General features: G+C 34.5%; 2 protein-coding genes across 2 annotated transcripts; both read right to left on the bottom strand.

Annotated features, from left to right (window-relative positions):
• Positions 1-5: 5 nt before the first annotated feature.
• si:ch211-161c3.6 (high mobility group AT-hook 2b) lies at positions 6-6,400 on the bottom strand. Its single transcript, XM_052559550.1, has 6 exons — positions 6,160-6,400; positions 3,789-3,935; positions 3,605-3,688; positions 3,461-3,508; positions 3,035-3,067; positions 6-1,697 (listed from the first exon to the last, which is right to left on the bottom strand). The coding sequence occupies exons 2-6, from the start codon at positions 3,891-3,893 to the stop codon at positions 1,608-1,610; spliced, it is 360 nt and encodes a 119-aa protein (XP_052415510.1). The 5' UTR covers positions 3,894-3,935; positions 6,160-6,400; the 3' UTR covers positions 6-1,607.
• A 782-nt stretch (positions 6,401-7,182) lies between these two features.
• mst1 (macrophage stimulating 1) lies at positions 7,183-18,193 on the bottom strand. The gene is made up of 18 exons (XM_052558445.1): positions 18,027-18,193; positions 16,904-17,048; positions 15,788-15,903; positions 15,504-15,618; positions 14,801-14,937; positions 14,582-14,702; positions 14,321-14,439; positions 12,863-13,034; positions 12,122-12,252; positions 11,482-11,584; positions 11,263-11,399; positions 10,614-10,646; positions 10,412-10,526; positions 10,216-10,293; positions 9,977-10,123; positions 9,534-9,640; positions 8,955-9,094; positions 7,183-7,661 (listed from the first exon to the last, which is right to left on the bottom strand). Exons 1-18 carry the CDS (start codon positions 18,079-18,081, stop codon positions 7,500-7,502), a joined length of 2,133 nt encoding a protein of 710 aa, XP_052414405.1. The 5' UTR covers positions 18,082-18,193; the 3' UTR covers positions 7,183-7,499.
• Between the last annotated feature and the right edge of the window lie 154 nt (positions 18,194-18,347).

Genomic DNA, 18,347 nt, shown 5'->3' with positions numbered 1-18,347 from the left:
CTGGATGATGTAAACATGTCTCAAACTAGAACTTTATTCATTGAGAAACGGCTGCATAAACAGCATTACTGGCCTTGAGGAATATAAAAAAAGAGGTAAGTTACCTGAGCCTGTATTTATAAGGCACATTGTCAAATGTTTTAACAAGTAAATGACTAAACTGACGACATATACCATGATGCATCTGAACAATGAATTGACTTCACACCAGAAACTTCCTGATCAGAAAAAGGAACCATTACACCTGTTTTTAAGTGCATCTACTGTAAATGAACTATAATATTTAAAACAACACACCTGTTGTTTAAACATTGAACACTGATTCTTTAAACATCAGTCCCATATCAGCGCAATAACACAGTTCATAGCACTACAAATTACACTGGATGATTTAAAACAAAAAGTTAATTATAGACTGCTAAGTGACAATATATGCATTTAAAAACAAATGTCAAATCATCCATAGAATGAGCAAACAAAATCTTTGAGGTGTCTGATGTTGAGGTACTGAGTTTCACCATCATCATGTGAATTTTAATGATTGTGGTTTTACATTTTTGATCAGATCATTCTTCTTCTTTGGTGTAAATAGATGCAATTGAATCTATTCTTTCCATTGTAAACATTAAAATAAAAGAATAAAAAGAACATTACATAAGATCAATGATTTAAAAAGTTGATTGAGGAGTAAATTTCAAGTTTTGGCAATACAATGTTTCTAGAATCCTGAGAAGATTAAACCTATATAACCCAGGCATCATCCATACACTGTGATGATTACAGCTTCTACATTTTAAAATCCGTTTTAATCCCAAGATCTTGAACATTAAATAAAGGTCCTAAGCAAAACAAGTTCATGGTTTTTTTTCTTGTTATTTTGGAGTCATTTCTTTAAAAGAACAAGGCATACTGCAGTTTCTGGATGCCAAACTGCGCGCAATAAAATATGTTTTAAGTTCAAATTTGATTTCTTGTTGACTACAGGAATAGTTCACCCAAAAGTGAAGATTTGCTGAAAATGTGCTCACCCTCAGGCTTTATTAATAGATTATTAACTCTTATTCGAGCCAGAAGCAACATCTTGATGGATATGTTTCTTACAAACACAGATTTGTTTTACTTCACAAGATACTAATTGATGGGAGTCGTATGGATTACTTCCGATGTATTTATTAGCTGTTTGGACTCGGATTCTGACGGCACCCATTCACTGCAGTTGATCCACTAGTGAGCAACTGATAGAATTCTAAATTCCTCCAAATCTGTTCTGATGAAGAATCTACATCTTGGATGGCCTGAGTGTAAGTGCATTTTCAGCAAATTTCCATTTTCGGGTGAACTACTCCTTTAAGAATCCAAATAATAAACAAAAAGAGAAGATATCATTTCCAGTTCAGTGTAACTTGCAGAAAGGTGTTCATCATAAAGGCTTGTGTTGGTAGTACACAGATTTTAGGTGTCACTTTTGAAAAATGTAGTCTGATCTTTCCTGAAATTTTGGGCGTGATTTGAGCACTGGCACATTTTCACTTTTAACAGTGTACATGGAGGCAGCTGAGATGGAGAATTACCCCCAACGTAGTAACAAAGTCATCACTGAGGTAGTTTTAGTCGCTCTCCTGCGATGCTAACGCAGCAGGCGGAGTCTGAATGGGCGGCTCCTCTGTTGACTCCGCCCCTTGAACCGCAGGATGAGGCTGGGTGGAGAGGAAAGAGAGCACATGAGGAATGTGTGTGTATGTAGATGTGCGTGCATAACCTGAGAATCATGACAGTTGGGACAGGAAACCAAGAAATGTAGGGAGCTGTACTGGGTTTCCCTTCAATGCACTGAGTCATTTATCTATGTACTAACCGTGAACTGTATGAGTAACGGGGAGTTTTACACGGTTTCTGAATACATTGCCGGTTTCAGATTTGCAACTCTAGACAGTCACTGATTGACATGTTTATCAGGTTTAGTGTTTAACGGAATGAGACGATTCTCAGACAGGACTTTTCATTTTGTTCATCATGGGTTGCAGGGCTGCAAACAACTAATCCACATGATCGATAATAAGTAATCGACTCGACTAATCGGGTTTCATTATTCAATATAATTCATGACTGAAAACAATTTGTAACATGACTTTGATGCACCATTTACATGGTAATACAATGTTTGATTTTAAAATAGGATGAATTATGAGATTTTAAGTTTTCAAGTTATCATTTCTGATGATTTCTAAAGTGTGATAGAGAAAAAGCAACAAAGAAGACTTTTTTTTTTGACAAAGGTCAGAACTCCTGTTATGATGTAGGTTTTTGAGGTGCACTCTTGCCATAACTTAATCTATTTCTTTTCATACATAATTTTTTACAACAAAGATTGGTAAAATATCTATTTAGGAGTCTTAGACCTTACCAACGATATATAGTTTGTCATGATTAGATTAGGATTTAACTGTAATATAGTGAAGTAAACGTAGGCGTCCCGTATACGGGACGGGGTAACAGTTAATGGGTTAAAATAAATTGTACTGCTTTTATTCAGCAAGGATGCATTAAAGTGATCAAATGTGACATTTATAATGTTACAAAAGATTCCTCTTTAAAATAAATGCGGTTTCTTTTCTTTTTATACTTTCTATTCATCAAAGAGTCATCTTAATTTCCACAAAAATATGAAGAAATATCACAAAATATCCCAACTGGTTGATAATATTAACAAATAAGCATATTAAAATGGTTTCTGAATGGTCATGTGACAGTAATGATGTAAAGAATTCAGCTTTACATCACAATATTTCACAATAGAAAAAAAAGTTGTTTTAAATCAAGAAGATATTTCACAATATTAATGTTTGTACTGAGTTTTTGATTAAATAACTGCAGCCTTTGTGAGCATTTCTTAAAAAATCTTACTGACCCAAACTTTTGAAATATCAAAAAGGCTAAATTTGTTTATTCATTTAAAAATATTTTGACTGTGGAAATGATAAAAGTGTATACTGGAAATGATATGGGTTTAACTAAATGTTATGTGTTTTTGTACCTGCTGTTCTTCTTGATGAACCGTCTTCTGAGGCTATGAATTAAAGAGACAAAAAAGTGAGAGGAAAAATAAGATATTTTTACCTTCAAAAATGGCCCAGTACTCTCAACCATAAAAAATAGCAAAACAGGTTATTTAAAAATTAAAAAGATATGCATTTTACAATAAAAACAAGAATATTAAATCAAGTAAATAGGGTAATGTTTGATTCCAGGGATGTAAAATAGAAAAAAGTATTTTGTTTACTCTTTTGAAAGAGTAAATAACAATTAAGACATACTCTACTAGACCATTTACGAAAGCGAAGCAGCAGAAACTGTTAATTTATTATCATACGTTTTAATACTTTTAATGTATTTTGTTTAATGTATAATGTAATCTATTTCTAAGCTGCAGAGTTTAAAGGAAAGGGTGTGTGATTCTTACCCATTTTCTTGGTCTACCTCGTGGTCTCCGTTCTCTAGGTGGCTCTACCTGCATCCAAAGAAAGATGAAGGGATGAGAGAGGTGTGTATCTGAAACAAACATCATTCAGCTCAAGTTTAAGTGCACTCATGTAAGTTTTCTTACTTTGGCTGTGACTCGCTGGCCTTTATTTTTACTGCCTCTTGGCCTTCCTCTCGGCCTCCTGGGAGCAGAAGCTTCAACAGGCTCCTGAGGGATTCAGTTCACTTGCTTTTATTCAATGCATTTCATTCTTCTAAAAGGACTCTATCTATCTATCTATCTATCTCCATCATTGCACCTCTCTGACCTGTTGTGGTTTGCGGGGTCGTCCTCTCCCACGTTTGGGAGCTGGTGCCTCCTCCTCTGGGGCCACTGTCTCCACCTGACCTGCTCCGGTCTCCTCCACGTCCATCCTGATCCCAAACCTTCTCAAGCATGCATGGACACACACAACCTGAACCAGATGAATGTGGAAAAGAAAGAGCTTTACTTCAGTGTAAAAGCCAACAATATGCCTTAACTCACAACGCATAGTAGAGAGCTCTTTATTTTGTGATAATGACCGGCTGACTGCACATTATCCTACTTAAAACAAATAGATAAGAAATATTGATTTGTGCTAAAATAATCGTATAAAGTGAGAGGAAGGAGTGTGGGGTGATATGAAACCAGTCAAGCTAGTGCATGAAGGTCAATTCTAGTTCAATCTCAATTATGCATACATATTTTACTAAATATTTTTGCATATGAATGCATCTAAAATTAAAACACACAACTACTTACGAACTAACAAACAGTTAAACTGATTAAAAATCACTGTGTTTTGAGGCATGATGGGTTTAACTCAACACAAATCACGCCTTAACTTGAGTTACGTCCTCATCGGTCTTACAGATTTCTTATATTTTACCAAAAACCTCTTTCTCATAATTAACTTCTCATCTTCAACAGTCAATGCTGCTCTGACATCATCTCATTCCTACAATTACACAGACATTAGTCATAATTTTAACACTAACAACTGGAGAATATTCCACAGAAATGAAGTCTTTCTCTTTTTCTGTCTGTCTCTCTCTCTCTCTATATATATATATCATGAGGCTAAATCCAAAGAAAACCTGAGTAGTTTCTAGTGTCTAAAAGTATTCACTGCAGACTCTTCGGTTCTACTTCTGCACGTTCATATGATATGTGATTTACTGGCTGTGAATGTATATACACATGGATTTAATCAATGACAGCTTATTTAACCCCTGCTGGCAGAGAAGGATCTTCTAGGAGCCTGTTCAATGGCATCTATTCACATAAACCATAACTTTCCATGTTCCTCTCATGCATATATAACTAACCGCTCTACGCCATAAACTACGTCTCAGTAGCTGCTAATAAGTAGACCGAATAAGCTACACATGCGGCAATATTATTGTACTATTTGTTTAGCATTTTCACATGCAATGTTATTTAAAAGTCAATGGAAGGTACTTCATTCCCATTATGGTAGAATTACAAAAAGCAGGGATTTTCCACATATATTTTGGGGTAATGAGGTACTTTTTGTACCAGGCATCACCAACAAAATAAGAATCCAAACATACCATAGTATTGCAACATTTTACAGAAAAGTACCAAACAGTATAGCTTTGTCCTGTGGTTTATCGAGGTAACCCTAAAGCATTCTTGGAAGTACCACAGAGTACTACGTAAATACCATGCTACATGAATTTCAGTACTATAGTGTACATCGAAGTACAACGATATCTAAAAGAAGTGAACACAAGAAAAAAAATATATAATATGAAAGAAAAAAAAGGTCTTTAATAAGAAAGGAAATGGCAAACAAGCTATTCAGTGAGTGTTTTTTAGTGGTCTTTAAGTTCTTTTTCCATATGGTGGGCAATTACGACAGCCCACATTCTTCACATATTTTCAGACCTACAGAAAAATGTAGCTGGCGGTTGTGAACTACAGAGCGAAACGAGCACGCTTGTGGTGTCCTGAGGATGTAAACACAGCCCTAGCAACATTTAAACAGGGAGAAACAAAATATTATTAAAGACACTAAAAAAAAAAACAACCCCAACAGCCACAGAAGAGGAAAACGGCAGTGATTAACACAACAACAGAGCACAAATTACTAAAATTAACTACAAGTAGGACGGCATTACCATGTTTTTGATTTCCACATGGTAATTTAGTGTTATTTTAAGTTCTATGCAAATACTGTGGTACATTAATATGGTATTGTATACTTTGGTCCATAAAACCAGAAAAAACCTATTCTTGCTAAATGTACTGTAGTGATACCATGGTACAGTGATAGTATCAAACATACTTTGTATTTAACATAGTACTGAAACATTATGTACCATGGTATTTACATGGTACTTTCAAGTATTAGTATTCTTTTAAAAATACTTATTTTTAAGTATTAGTATTCTTTAATATCTGTCTATTTAAAAAGTACCAAAAAGAACACTTTAAACATGAAACATTCAAAATCAAAACTTATTCTTCTTCACTTTGACATGAAATCTGCGAAATCTTGATATTGGTATCGTCAGATAACGTTACCTCTCTCTCTCTCAGGACTAATAACAAGACAACTTTAGCATTAACGAAATTGTTTTGTAATAAAAACAATGTTGTAAGTTGTGAACACCTCGTGCAGACCACCTTACCTCGTCTGTGTTGTCCCCAGCACTGGAGCGCGTTCACCTGGAGAAGCGGCTTCTCATGTGTCGAGACCGCGAGTACGTAACTAATGTACATCAACATAACACGATTGACATCATTTCTGGCCCCGCCTCCTTTTACAATCATTCTTCTCAGATCTGCGGGGTTGAAGCGCCACGCCTTATTCGCTTTCCTCTGCAGCTCTTCTGTTGCTGTTTGTGATGGCATTCATGTTCTTCTACATCGCTTCCTTTTTAACAACACTGACTGCACGCGAGCGAGACGCCGCAAGCACTTGATTGGTCAAACTGGATGCTGACGTCAGGTTGGGTTGCGTTCTAAATAGTCGCGTTTTCTTGCCGCGTAGGAAGAGCGTGTGGCGTCGCGTAACATACAAGAGTCATGAATTGATGCGATTGCTAACTTGTTCGCACCTGCCTTAAAATAGGTTTATGACGACCATATACTCTTATTTTAAACGCAGGTGCTAAACAACCAACAGGTTAGCAATCACATAAATGACGGGGAGTGTACTAGTATATTAATAAGTTCTATGTGCTTTCTCAGTGACGGGATAAATATTAGTAAAAACGTCAAGGAATGAGTAATCAGGTTTTTTTTTTTTAATCCTACATAAGTATTTCAAGAAAACAAAATTAGTCACTGGTAGAATAATGAGAAAGCTATTGCAAAAGTACCCAAAAGTACCATGGTATTACTATGAAGTAGCTTCTGTGATGTAGGTTATATATCATGGTTTTGATATAGTATATCGTGGTAGTGGTTTTGTTGTTTTGATATATCGTGGTAGGCCTACTTAAAATCAATTAGCCTGGTTTGTCTAAGAATAACGTGGTTCATGTCTAAAAAACCATCATAGTAGGCTATCATGATACTGATACTAATATATATATGTGTGTGTGTGTGTGTGTGTATAAATGTATATGTATATATGCAAACTATGGTACTACCATGTTTTACATGATGTAATATGTGACACATTAAAAGAATATTGAAGGGTAAAAAACTGAATTTTGAATACTTTATTAATAATAAATTCCAAAAATTCTATATAGCTCAGACTGATGTCAGGTTTAGCTCAAATATATGTGCACTTGTATATCTTTATATTTCATAAATGCAAGCATACATATTATGTTAATTAAACCCCAACACAGAATGTTAGAAAAAAGCATACATCATTTTATAAAACAGTATTTTTTTTTTACGTATATTACATTCCAACTACTTAATATATTTATATTTTAGCTTATAGGAGATTGAGCCATTTGAAACATCTGCTTAAAGAGGTGCTGTTGCATGTTACAATGCAAGTTTTCTGTCATCAGGTCATCTCCATGACCTTCTTGATCCAATCCACATAAAAAGACACACGGATGAAGATGTTTGGTTGGCCGGGATGTCCACAGCGGCGCATTGGTATGATGACTCCCTCTAGAACCCAACAGTCACTGTTCTGACAGGCCAGAGGACCGCCATAGTCTCTCTGGAAGAGCGAAAAAGAAGAACGTTACAGTGCACCTGCACCCAGCACGTCTTACTCATTTCACAATCCCCACTTACATCTATTGCAAAAACAGAACCTAAAACTAGCATAGCTGCACAGACGGATGGAAAGGAAATGTTTGAAGCTCTAAAAGCTTCATACACATTTTGAAAGCTTTCTGCAAGCTAAGCAATGTCTAGATCAGAGGTTATCTAGTTTTACTTCAGGAGCCAGAGTTTGCACACCAACCAAAATTATCACAAAAAAAAGAAAAGAAAAAAAAATTAAATTAAAAGACTAAATCAAATTTTCTACCAAAAGATGGATGAACCCAACTTAAATAGATTTTCAACTAAAATGCTTAAAATTAAAAAAATGTATACATTCTCCAACAAAAGACGGGTAAAATCAACCATAACTTTTTATCACACAAAAATCCTAAAAGTAAATAAACAAATAAATAACATTTTCTACCAAAAAATGGATGAATTCGACCAAAAGTATTTATTATACAAAAGCCTTTAAAATCAAAAGATTCAATCTATAAAATAATTCAAAAATAAATAAAAATATGTACGAAGCCAACCAAAAACTTTTTATCATTCAAAAATCCTTAAAATTCAAAGATTAAATAAAATTTTCTTCCAAAAAAAAAAAAAAAATGAAACCAACCAAACTTGTTATACAATTCAAAAATCCTAAAAAATTAAAATATTAAACCTAATTTTCTACCAAACAAAAAGATGAAACCAACCAAAACTGTTTTACAATTAAAAAATCCTAAAAATTAAAATAACAAACCTAATTTTCTACCAAAAAAATTAAACCAATCAAAACTGTTTTACAATTCAAAAATCCTTAAAATTAAAAGATTAAATAACATTTTCTACCAAGAAAAAAATAAATAAATGGAGGAAACTAACCAAATTTGTTTTATCATTCAAAAATCCCTAAAATTAAGAGCATATTTCAACATACTCCAATGATCATTTTACAATTAAAAAAAAAAAAAAAAAATCTTTTTTTTTTTTCAAAGCCTTTGACATCAACAACAAATTTTATGGGATTCCTTCTTTTTAAAAGGTTATGCACTAACTTTGATTTATTTTAAAGTAACTTTATATTTTTGCATTTTATTATTTGAACTTATTATTGCATTTTTTGTGTCAGAACATACTAAAAAACATTGGCCAGTAGTACTGTAAACTTTACTTTTATTAGTGATTCATAACATATATGGTGTTAAAATGTAAAAGCAGAGAACAAAAAAAAAAAAACAGTTCAGACATCTACCTCACAGGCACCAACTCCGGCCACGAAGGGCATGGTGCACATCTCATTCTCACGGACACGGCCCTTGAAATACGGGTTACAGTCTTTATTGCTCAGTACAGGCATCTGAGCCACATTCAGTACAGTCTCATCCCCCTTTCCTGAGAGAGAGAAGCAGAGAGGATCAGTGCGGAAACTAAGAAAAGTGCGACAAAATGTGTTTCCAAGTCTCTTACGCTCACAGAGACTGATCAAAAATACAGTAAAAACAGTAATATTGTGAAATATAATAAGAAAAGTTTTGTATTTGAATATATTGTAAACAGTAATTTATCTATGTGATCGAAGCTTCATTTTCAGCATCATTACTTCAGTCTTTAGTGTCAGAAATCATAATAATATGCTGATTTAAAATCTTCAGCGACATCATAAATGTCTGTACTGTGACTTTTGATCAATTTAATGCATCCTTCAGGAATAAAAGCATTCATTTCTTAAAACAAAAAAACAAAAAACATTTCGGAACCCAAACTTTTGAACAATAGTGTATAATAGGAATTATTATAGATAAAACTATAAAACTGATATTATAGATATCACCTTTAGTTTCTCCCCAACCAGCGATTTCACAGAAGGTTCCCTCTGGAACAATGTAGCGCTCAGGAGGCAGACATATTTGAGACACGCGCTCATTAAACTGAGCAGGACTGCAGGAGAAGAGCAGGATATGTGTTATTAGAGGGACCATTTTGAGTCAAGACACTTTAAAAGAATGGCATCCAAAAAATGCTGCACACTCTTACAAATAAAGGTTGTTTATTGGCATTGATGGCCACAAGAAGAAACTTTAACACCCATGAAACCTTCCCAAGTTTCTTTATAGTGCATACTATGAAATGGTTAATTTATTATCTGTTGACTAAAAGGTTCTTTGGGAACCAAATCTGGTTCTTCTATGGCATCGAAAACCTCTTTCTTTATTTTTAAGAGTGTAGAACCAAAGCATGTTGTACATTGCTGTGTTTGTGTGTGATATGAGGTACGTTTCTAGCTGAAGCATGACCAGGTGGGATTCAGAAGGACCACAGACGATCTTGGTGAGAGGAATGGTTTGTCTGTCCGGTTCACCTTCCTTCGGATCACGGAACAAGGTGCCCATGGTAGCACTGTATCCGGTGAGGTCCACATAACTGCATCAAATCACCAACAAGCATTTGCATATTTAATAAAACACTTTTACTGTCCATCTCTGAACAGTAATCACTGAAGAAGGTTGAGTTACCAGGATGAGAAGCATTGTTTAGTGCTGATCACCCATTTGGAATTGACCAGAGAACCTCCACAGAAGTGGTTTCCTTTCCTGAGAAGACAAGCAGTGGCCACAAATACATTTGTCAACAAGAAACACTGTTTGCAAATCGATTTTACTTCCATAAAGTGACATCATTTGGGACGGGACGGGTTATAGTACAACTAACCGGTCTCGAAGGCTGACGGTCCAGGGAGAGTTTCCAGGAGTGCCGCCCACTATTCTTAACCTGCTCTTCCCAGTCCGGTCATCCCGCTTCCCACACTCGTTAAACACAACCTCCGCTTTATACACACAATGGAGAGCAGGTTAGAAGCACAGTCGTGCACATCAGAGTCTGTATTGTTCACTGTATGCTGTTTTTGACTTACTTGTTGGCCCGATGATTGGCACCTTCTCTCCAGCTATTATAACACACGGAAGTACAAAAATATAGTTTAATTAATGATTTAATAATAATTATATTTATTTAAAATATATGACCATTACCTTTTATAATAAATGTATTATAAATTATTTGAGTAGTATTATTAAAGTTGCCCCAATTATGGATTGTTTTAAAATTACCTTTCATGCAGTGTGTAATGAATGAAAACATCCTGCAAACATCCACCGTTTATAAAGTTATTGTATCTCTAAAGAAAGAGTCGATTCTGAATCACAATTCTCAAATCCAAAGCCTTTTCATGTTGATGTCAAACATATAACATTAGCATACTGCCCTCCCACCTGTTGGGCTTTTCACGTTGGTCTGAATCAAAATGCTAATTCATTCTTTACCACTAAGTGCCGCTTATGGACCAGTAAAAACAGCAGTTTCCCCGATAACATTGTAAACTAAGCACTGCACTTACAAACCTGCTTTATCAGGCAGTAATGTAAAAATAAATGCATTAATGAAAGTGTTTTTGACCTGGCATGCATGTCAACCTGTTAACCAAAATATGAACCTTTCATTACCCATAATAGGGGCACTTTAAATAAAACTATTCTATATGTCTATAGACATTGATGCTTCACCACACTGCTTGATGGCACAGTAGTCGAACTCAGTCTTGGGGTCAGTGGTGTAGCACCAGGGCCCGTGATGGTCTCCGTCAGGGTTTCTGCAGTAGTTGTCGGTCAGGTTGGCCTCTGGGTGTGTTTTGGGGTTTATCCTGCAAACAGATGTGCATAAATGACCTTTATACTTCAGATCAACTTTAAATGAGTCAAACAAGAATGGGATTTTATTCTTACTTGGTTTTGTGAGGTGTATTGAGGCTCCATTTCTGGCATAGAATACCTTTACGTGTCTTGCGGACAACACCCCGATAGTTTTTGCCGATTTCATTATAGCAATCTAAGTTTGAGGAGAAGAAAACATAGTTATTTAAACTGCCATTCCAAATTTTATGGCTTCAAAGAAGTCTCTTCTCCTCACAAAGGCTGCATTATTTGATCAAAAATACAGTAAAAAAAAAAAAAAAAAAAAAAAAAAAAAAAATATATATATATATATATATGAAATATTATTATAATTTAAAATAACTATTTTTTATGTGAATATATTTGGAAATGTAATTCTTTACATTGATTCTTGATTTTCTTTAGTATTCCTTGATGAATTTCAAAGAAGAAGAAAATACAAAAGAACAGCATTTATTTAAAATACTCTGTAACATTATAAATGTTATTTTTATTAAAAGTATTAATTCCTTTCAAAAATACATAAACTATTGACGCACAATTTAGAATGGTAGTTTATATACAATACGCATATTAAGTACACATGAAGTGTGCATTCATTTTTCTTCCCACAAAGACAAAGCACAGTCAAAATGTCTTTAAAAATGAAAGTGTAGTTGATGTTTTTAATCACTAGCGGGCGCAACTGTACCTTCAGCCTCAATGTCATCAGCACAGCGTTTGATCTGCAGACAGAGAGCTGTCCTCATCTCAGGGAGAGAAGTGAAACACCAGGGCGCCTCTGAACCGTCCGGGTTACGGCAGTAGTTCTCCTCCAGACCCCTAGAGGTGGAAAGAGCAAAGACAGAGAAAGACAGAGAGTCACAATCAACCAATCATTACACAGTTCTGATGAAGTTTGTTTCTTTTTCAGAACATATTTAGGAGAAATGTAGCATTCCATCACTTGCTCACCAATGGATCCTGAATGGGTGCCGTCAGAATGAGAGTTCAAACAGCTGAAAAAAACATCACAAGTAATCCACACCACTCCAGTCCATCAGTTAACATCTTGTGAAGTGAACAACTGGAGTTTGTAAAAAAACAAATCCATCATTAAGGTGTTTAAACTGTTGCTTCTAGACAAAATATCAAAAATATCAATATCAATATCAAAATATAGTCTATAATCCATTACAACACTTCCTAAATGATGGACTGGAGTATTGTGGATTACTTGTGGATTATTGTGATGTTTTATCAGCTGTTTGGACTCTCATTCTGACGGCACCCATTCACTTCATAGAATCCTTTTATGAGCAAGTGATGCAATGCTACATTTCTCCAAATCTGTTCTGATGAAGAAACAAACTCATCTACATCTCGGATGGACTGAGTATGTAAATATTTCCGGTTTATTTACATTTCTTTGCAAACTATTCCTTTAACTCACTTGCACTCGTAGGTTTTGGGGAAAAAAGGGTGTTCGTGGGGTTTCTGTGCGTCCCAGCGCTGACAGGGGATTCCAGAGGTGGTTTCGTTGACTTTGCCCCTGTAATCTTCTCCTCGACCCCGGAAACAGTTAGTGGTGTAGCCGGAGCGAGAACGGCGCTTGGGAGATTCAGCTACAGGACGGAACAAAAAGAAGGCAATTCATTTATTAAAAACATTTGAGATATACTAAAGACATCTCACAGATTGATCAATTTTAGCACACGGTAAATGAAGAGATGAAACTAGTTGTAAATAAGGCTGTATATCGGACAGATGCAGTAATTTGTTGTCCAATCATGTGTCAATGACAGAAAATAACAGATTTCAGCAACTCCACTTTAGCAACATTAATATTTTTAAACTCAACTGTGTGAATGTCACACATGCTCCCAACGGATCAATCATTGCATATTCATAAAGAATAATATTGTGTTCTGTCTTGTGAACCCAATGCAATAAACTGCTATTAATCTTGTGCTCTCAAACAGAACACCATATGCAAGTTTCTGACTTTCAGTTATATAGCTGTCTTTTTGACAAGCACTGACGCGATTGGAAATGACAGCAATGTCCCCAGGAAGATGAAGATCTTTGTCCTTTAAACAGAATGAATGAATAATAATCCAAACGATTTGCATTGAGACTGAAATCCATGCACTGCTAACAGAATGCAAACAACTGTGTTGTGCAAACATTTTAAAGTTGACATTGCATCAAAAAATGGCCTTAGAAGTTCTTTTTTTAAGGATTTCTTCAGTTCAATCTCTGCTATAATCTTTGACTTTAAAATAATGTTTCAGAAATGCTTCTCTTGAATAGATGAACTACAAAAATAACATTTCTTAATTTAATTCAGTTTAACTTGATGTGGTAAACAAAAACTATGAAACTAAACGGAAATAAAAAGTAATGGCGCTTCAATAAATATATAAAAAAATGCTTGAAATGACAAACACACACAACAAAAACATTATCTAAAATTTAAATTAAACCAAAATATAGACAAATAAAAACTGATTCAAAATATTATTTAAAACTATAATTAATATTAGTTATTAGTAATAGTAACTATAGTAATTATATGGTTATAAAATGCATTTTTTGTTTAATCCATAATGCATGATGACCATTCAAAAATAGCTGTGTAACGTTTGTACAAGCAACATATGTATTGATAACATTTTTAATTACAGTAAGGTTGTTTTACCAGTGCCTATTTAGTTTTGGTTCATAAAAGCATGAAATTAATTAATTAGTTATTGTTTTACACATTGTCGTTCATGGCAAGAACAAAGTGAATAACACAAGTCAAACAGTAACAAAAAACCTAAAACATTTCAAATAAATAAAATATATTTTTTTTAAATACCATGAAATGAAATATCATATCCTTGTTGTTTGGAGCAGAAATACTCACGGCACTTGCGTATATCACAGCTCTCTCTCTCCACCGTCTGGTCAGTGGTGTAGCACCAGGGCACCGGAGATGCATCCGGGTTACGGCAATAATTATCATCCAAACTTTTATCAGGATACCTGGTTGCACAAAAATCAGATATTAAGTTATTATATCAGCACCCGTTTAAAACCACTGCAACACCACATGATTGATATATTGATACCCACTGCACTTTTATTCTGATTTCAGAGCTTTGGTACATGGTTATGTCATATTTACTTCTCTGGCTGGTAGATGTGTTGATGTGGATACTGTTGGTCCCATCTCTGACACTCTTTCCCGCTCACTGTGTGATCCACCTGACCTCTGTAGTCTTCTCCATTACAAGTGATGCACACCTCTAATGGAGAAAGATACAAACATCTGCTCAGAACAAAGCGCTTATGACTCTGACAGTAAAACCACTGCAGTGCAAACACAAGTTACTGGTCGTCCTACCGTCTTTGCACTGGGGAATGTCACAGCTCTCATATCTGGGTTCAGGGTCAGTGGTGTAACACCAGGGTCCGATGCGGTCACCGTCCGGATTACGACAATAGTTCAGCTCCAGGCCATTAGTAGCAGACGGAGTCCATCTATTCCAAGCAGTGGTGACATTATTCTAATATCGCATTCAGCCATTAAAAAGATCTTAGAGTAAAATAAATACACCACTGTTTATTTAGGAAAGATGCATTAAATTGATCAAAAGTCTAATTTTCTAATTAAATGCTGTGTATCTGAACTTTCTATTCATCAAAGAATCTTGAAAATAAATGAATTTGATTCCAAAATTGTTGAATGCAATTATGTTTATTTAATATATTTGCTTTTGTTAACCATCTACAGTGACTCTGGACAATATGAAACTGACCCTGTTTATGTTTTTAATACACAGGACTCCATCGGAATTAATTTTGTTGTGTAATCTTTCAACGAACAAACAAACAAACTGAAAAAAAACATGTTTGCAGATGCTTGATTGAACTTGATTTTATATTTTTATCAAGTGCACTGACATTCAGATAGTTTTAAAAGTGTCCAAATACCTTTATGGGCTATTGTAAGAATTTAGTAAGTATTGCTATATTAAAGTTAAATAATAATTAAAAAACTTATTTCGCATACAAATATTTTACATGAAGTTTGTGCAATATTCTACCTGTGATCATGAGGGAATTTGGACCACCACTGTTGACATGTTCGTCCACTCTTAGTTGTCGACACTTTCCCTCGATAGTCTTCTCCTTTACCCACAATGCACTTCCTTACATAGACTGAGTGGAGGAGAGCAATATGAACATGTGACTAACATGTGACAGTTATATCAAGCTGTGGTAAGGCCATATGGGTTTTTAATGGCTGATGACATACATCTTATAATCTTTCAAACTGTCTTATACTTTCAAAATCGATTGAAAAACATTTTGAGAAGCAGTTTGTCACCTTTCATCTCATAAAGGTCACAGTTCACGTTTCTCTTGACGTCTGCATTGTCTCCGTCGCCCACCCAGGGCAGATGTTTACACACCAAAGATGGACGAAACTCATAATTAAAAGCTCTGAAAAAAAAAAAAAGAAACATGCTTAAGTGTATTCAATGTGCACTTGTAGTGTGCTGTAAATTTTAAATTATATATATTTTAAAGTGTATTTCCAGAAGATTTTCACTTGCAGATAATATGAATGAAATAAAAGGCCATTTAAATGTACTTAAGGTCAGACAATTACATGACTGTTTCATAAAACTTTCAAAAAAGTGACCTTTGTAATAATGCCAAATTAAAAGTGCTGCTTTAAAATTCATTATGTTTTAATAAACTTCGTCATGCTTTAAGGAAGTACACTTATTTTAATGTGTTGAATAATATTTTAAGAACATTTGATTGTATTTGATTTTGAAAATATCAAAAGACAATAGCAGTAATGACAAAATTACACAGAAAGATGTATTAAAGTCAAAAAGTTATAGTTATAAGTTAAAGTTCAACTTATTGCATTTAAAATATTTTTTATTTTATTTTATTTTAAGGTCCTATTCTCACTATTAACTAACTATATTGACATTTTTGTCTCTATTAATTCATATGCAACTTATTAAAAGTTAGCAAGGCTGTAGGTATAGGTTAAGATTAAGGGAAATAAAATATGATCATGCAGAATAAGGCATTAATATGTGTTTAAGATGTACTAATAAACAGCCAATCTCTCTCTCTGTCTCTTTGCTTGCTTATTATTAAGACACTGCATAATAAACAGCCAATATGCTAATAATATGCATGTTGGTTAATAGTGATAATTGGTCCTTCTAATAAACTCTTACCAAATATAGCAATAAAAAATATATTTTATTTTAACCATAAATAACATGCATTTAAGTGTCTGAAAACATTTCGTTTGCACTTTATTATATGCTAAAATACACTTCTTTCTCAGATTAACGGACAATATAATGAAATAAATACAAAACAAATGGAACTGTTTGTCAAAAAGGCAACTTATGTGTTTTAAATCATTCAGTCATGCAGTGCATGCTGGGAAAGGGAAGTGGGGATATGAGACCTGCATTCTGGACTCTCTGTGCAGCGTTTAGCACAATCCTCCAAAGTGATTCCAGGAAATTCAGTCAGACGGTTAACATTCCAGGATTTCAGGACCAGCTCTCTCCCCTCGGATCGCTGGAAATCATTCAATGCGCTGCGGAATGCTGTGAAAACACATCAGAAAGATGCACTAGTCATTTTACCTCTTTGGATTTATTTAGTAATAAAGAAAATCATGTTGAAACACACAAAACCAAAATGAAATTACAGGATTTTTTTTTTTGTAACAGGAGATGAAAACAATGACATGAAAGATGTTTACAGTGCATGTTCAAAACATCCCACAGTACATTCCAATTTTTTTTAATAAAAATAAAAAATGTTTTTTGCAATGTTGTTATTGAATAGCAACCTTTTTTTGCCGGTTTAAATGTTGTAACGTTGTGTGTGTGTCCTTAGAGGGGCTTAAACACACATGACCTTTGGATCTGTAAACTACATCTGTTCCACAATATTCCCAGTGGCAAGGTGTGATCATGAAGTGATGCCTAAATAACTACACAGTACACAGAAACTGGCACAGTAAGCAGTCCACAGCTGTACACACATGCTTATGTTTAAATTCATTATATATGAATATCTGCCTGTATGCATCATGAAAAAGGGCCATTAATAACATAAAATGTGACAAGAATACGGAGTCTAATAGCAACTGATATTTACCAAGGTAATTCCATGTTTTCCACAAGGAATGTTTTTGAGAGTATCTCAGATATCATTAAAAAACTCTAGCTATTTTTTTATTGTGAACTTTTTTTCCTTGTATAGCTTGACCATATGGCAACCATAGTTTCAGCCAGAATATCACCGTAGTTTTAAAAAAATATTTATATTATTATACGATCTTAAAGATCGGGAAACGTTCAAATTCTGACTGTAATTTTATGACAGTGTTAGATAATACTAACCATAGTTTGATTATAGTATTACTGTGTTTGATCAGAATGTAGTAGCATGTTTGATGGCTGTTTGGGAGCATAATCAATTACAGGCTATCTAGAAACAATTCACCACCATATTAAATGCATCAAAATACTTCATGTTAAATAAAGAATCATTAATTATGAGAGTATGGATCTTACCATGAGTTGTGTCAGGCCAGAGCAGCAGAACAGTGAGAAAGAAAAGTGAAATCATGGTATAAGAGCTCCTTTACTCCAACAGCGGAGCTCATAAGAGGACTTTGATTCTTTTCGACTGGAAGAATTGATGAAAGGGGTGGTGTGTGTGTGTGTGTGTGTGTGTGTTTAGGCTACTCCTCAGATGACCTGACAGAACAGGACATTTCCCAATAAATTTGGCCAAAGTAAACAACAACTCTTCACTTCAAATATATGCCAAAAACAAACTAATAAGAATAATACCAATACTAATACCAAAGCATGTTATTGTTAATAACTTAC

This window comes from Carassius gibelio, chromosome B6 (assembly GCF_023724105.1).
Source record: "Carassius gibelio isolate Cgi1373 ecotype wild population from Czech Republic chromosome B6, carGib1.2-hapl.c, whole genome shotgun sequence".
Lineage (NCBI taxonomy): Eukaryota > Metazoa > Chordata > Actinopteri > Cypriniformes > Cyprinidae > Carassius > Carassius gibelio.
Note: the sequence above shows the minus strand (reverse complement) of the source record. Positions and strands in the feature narration are given on the sequence as shown.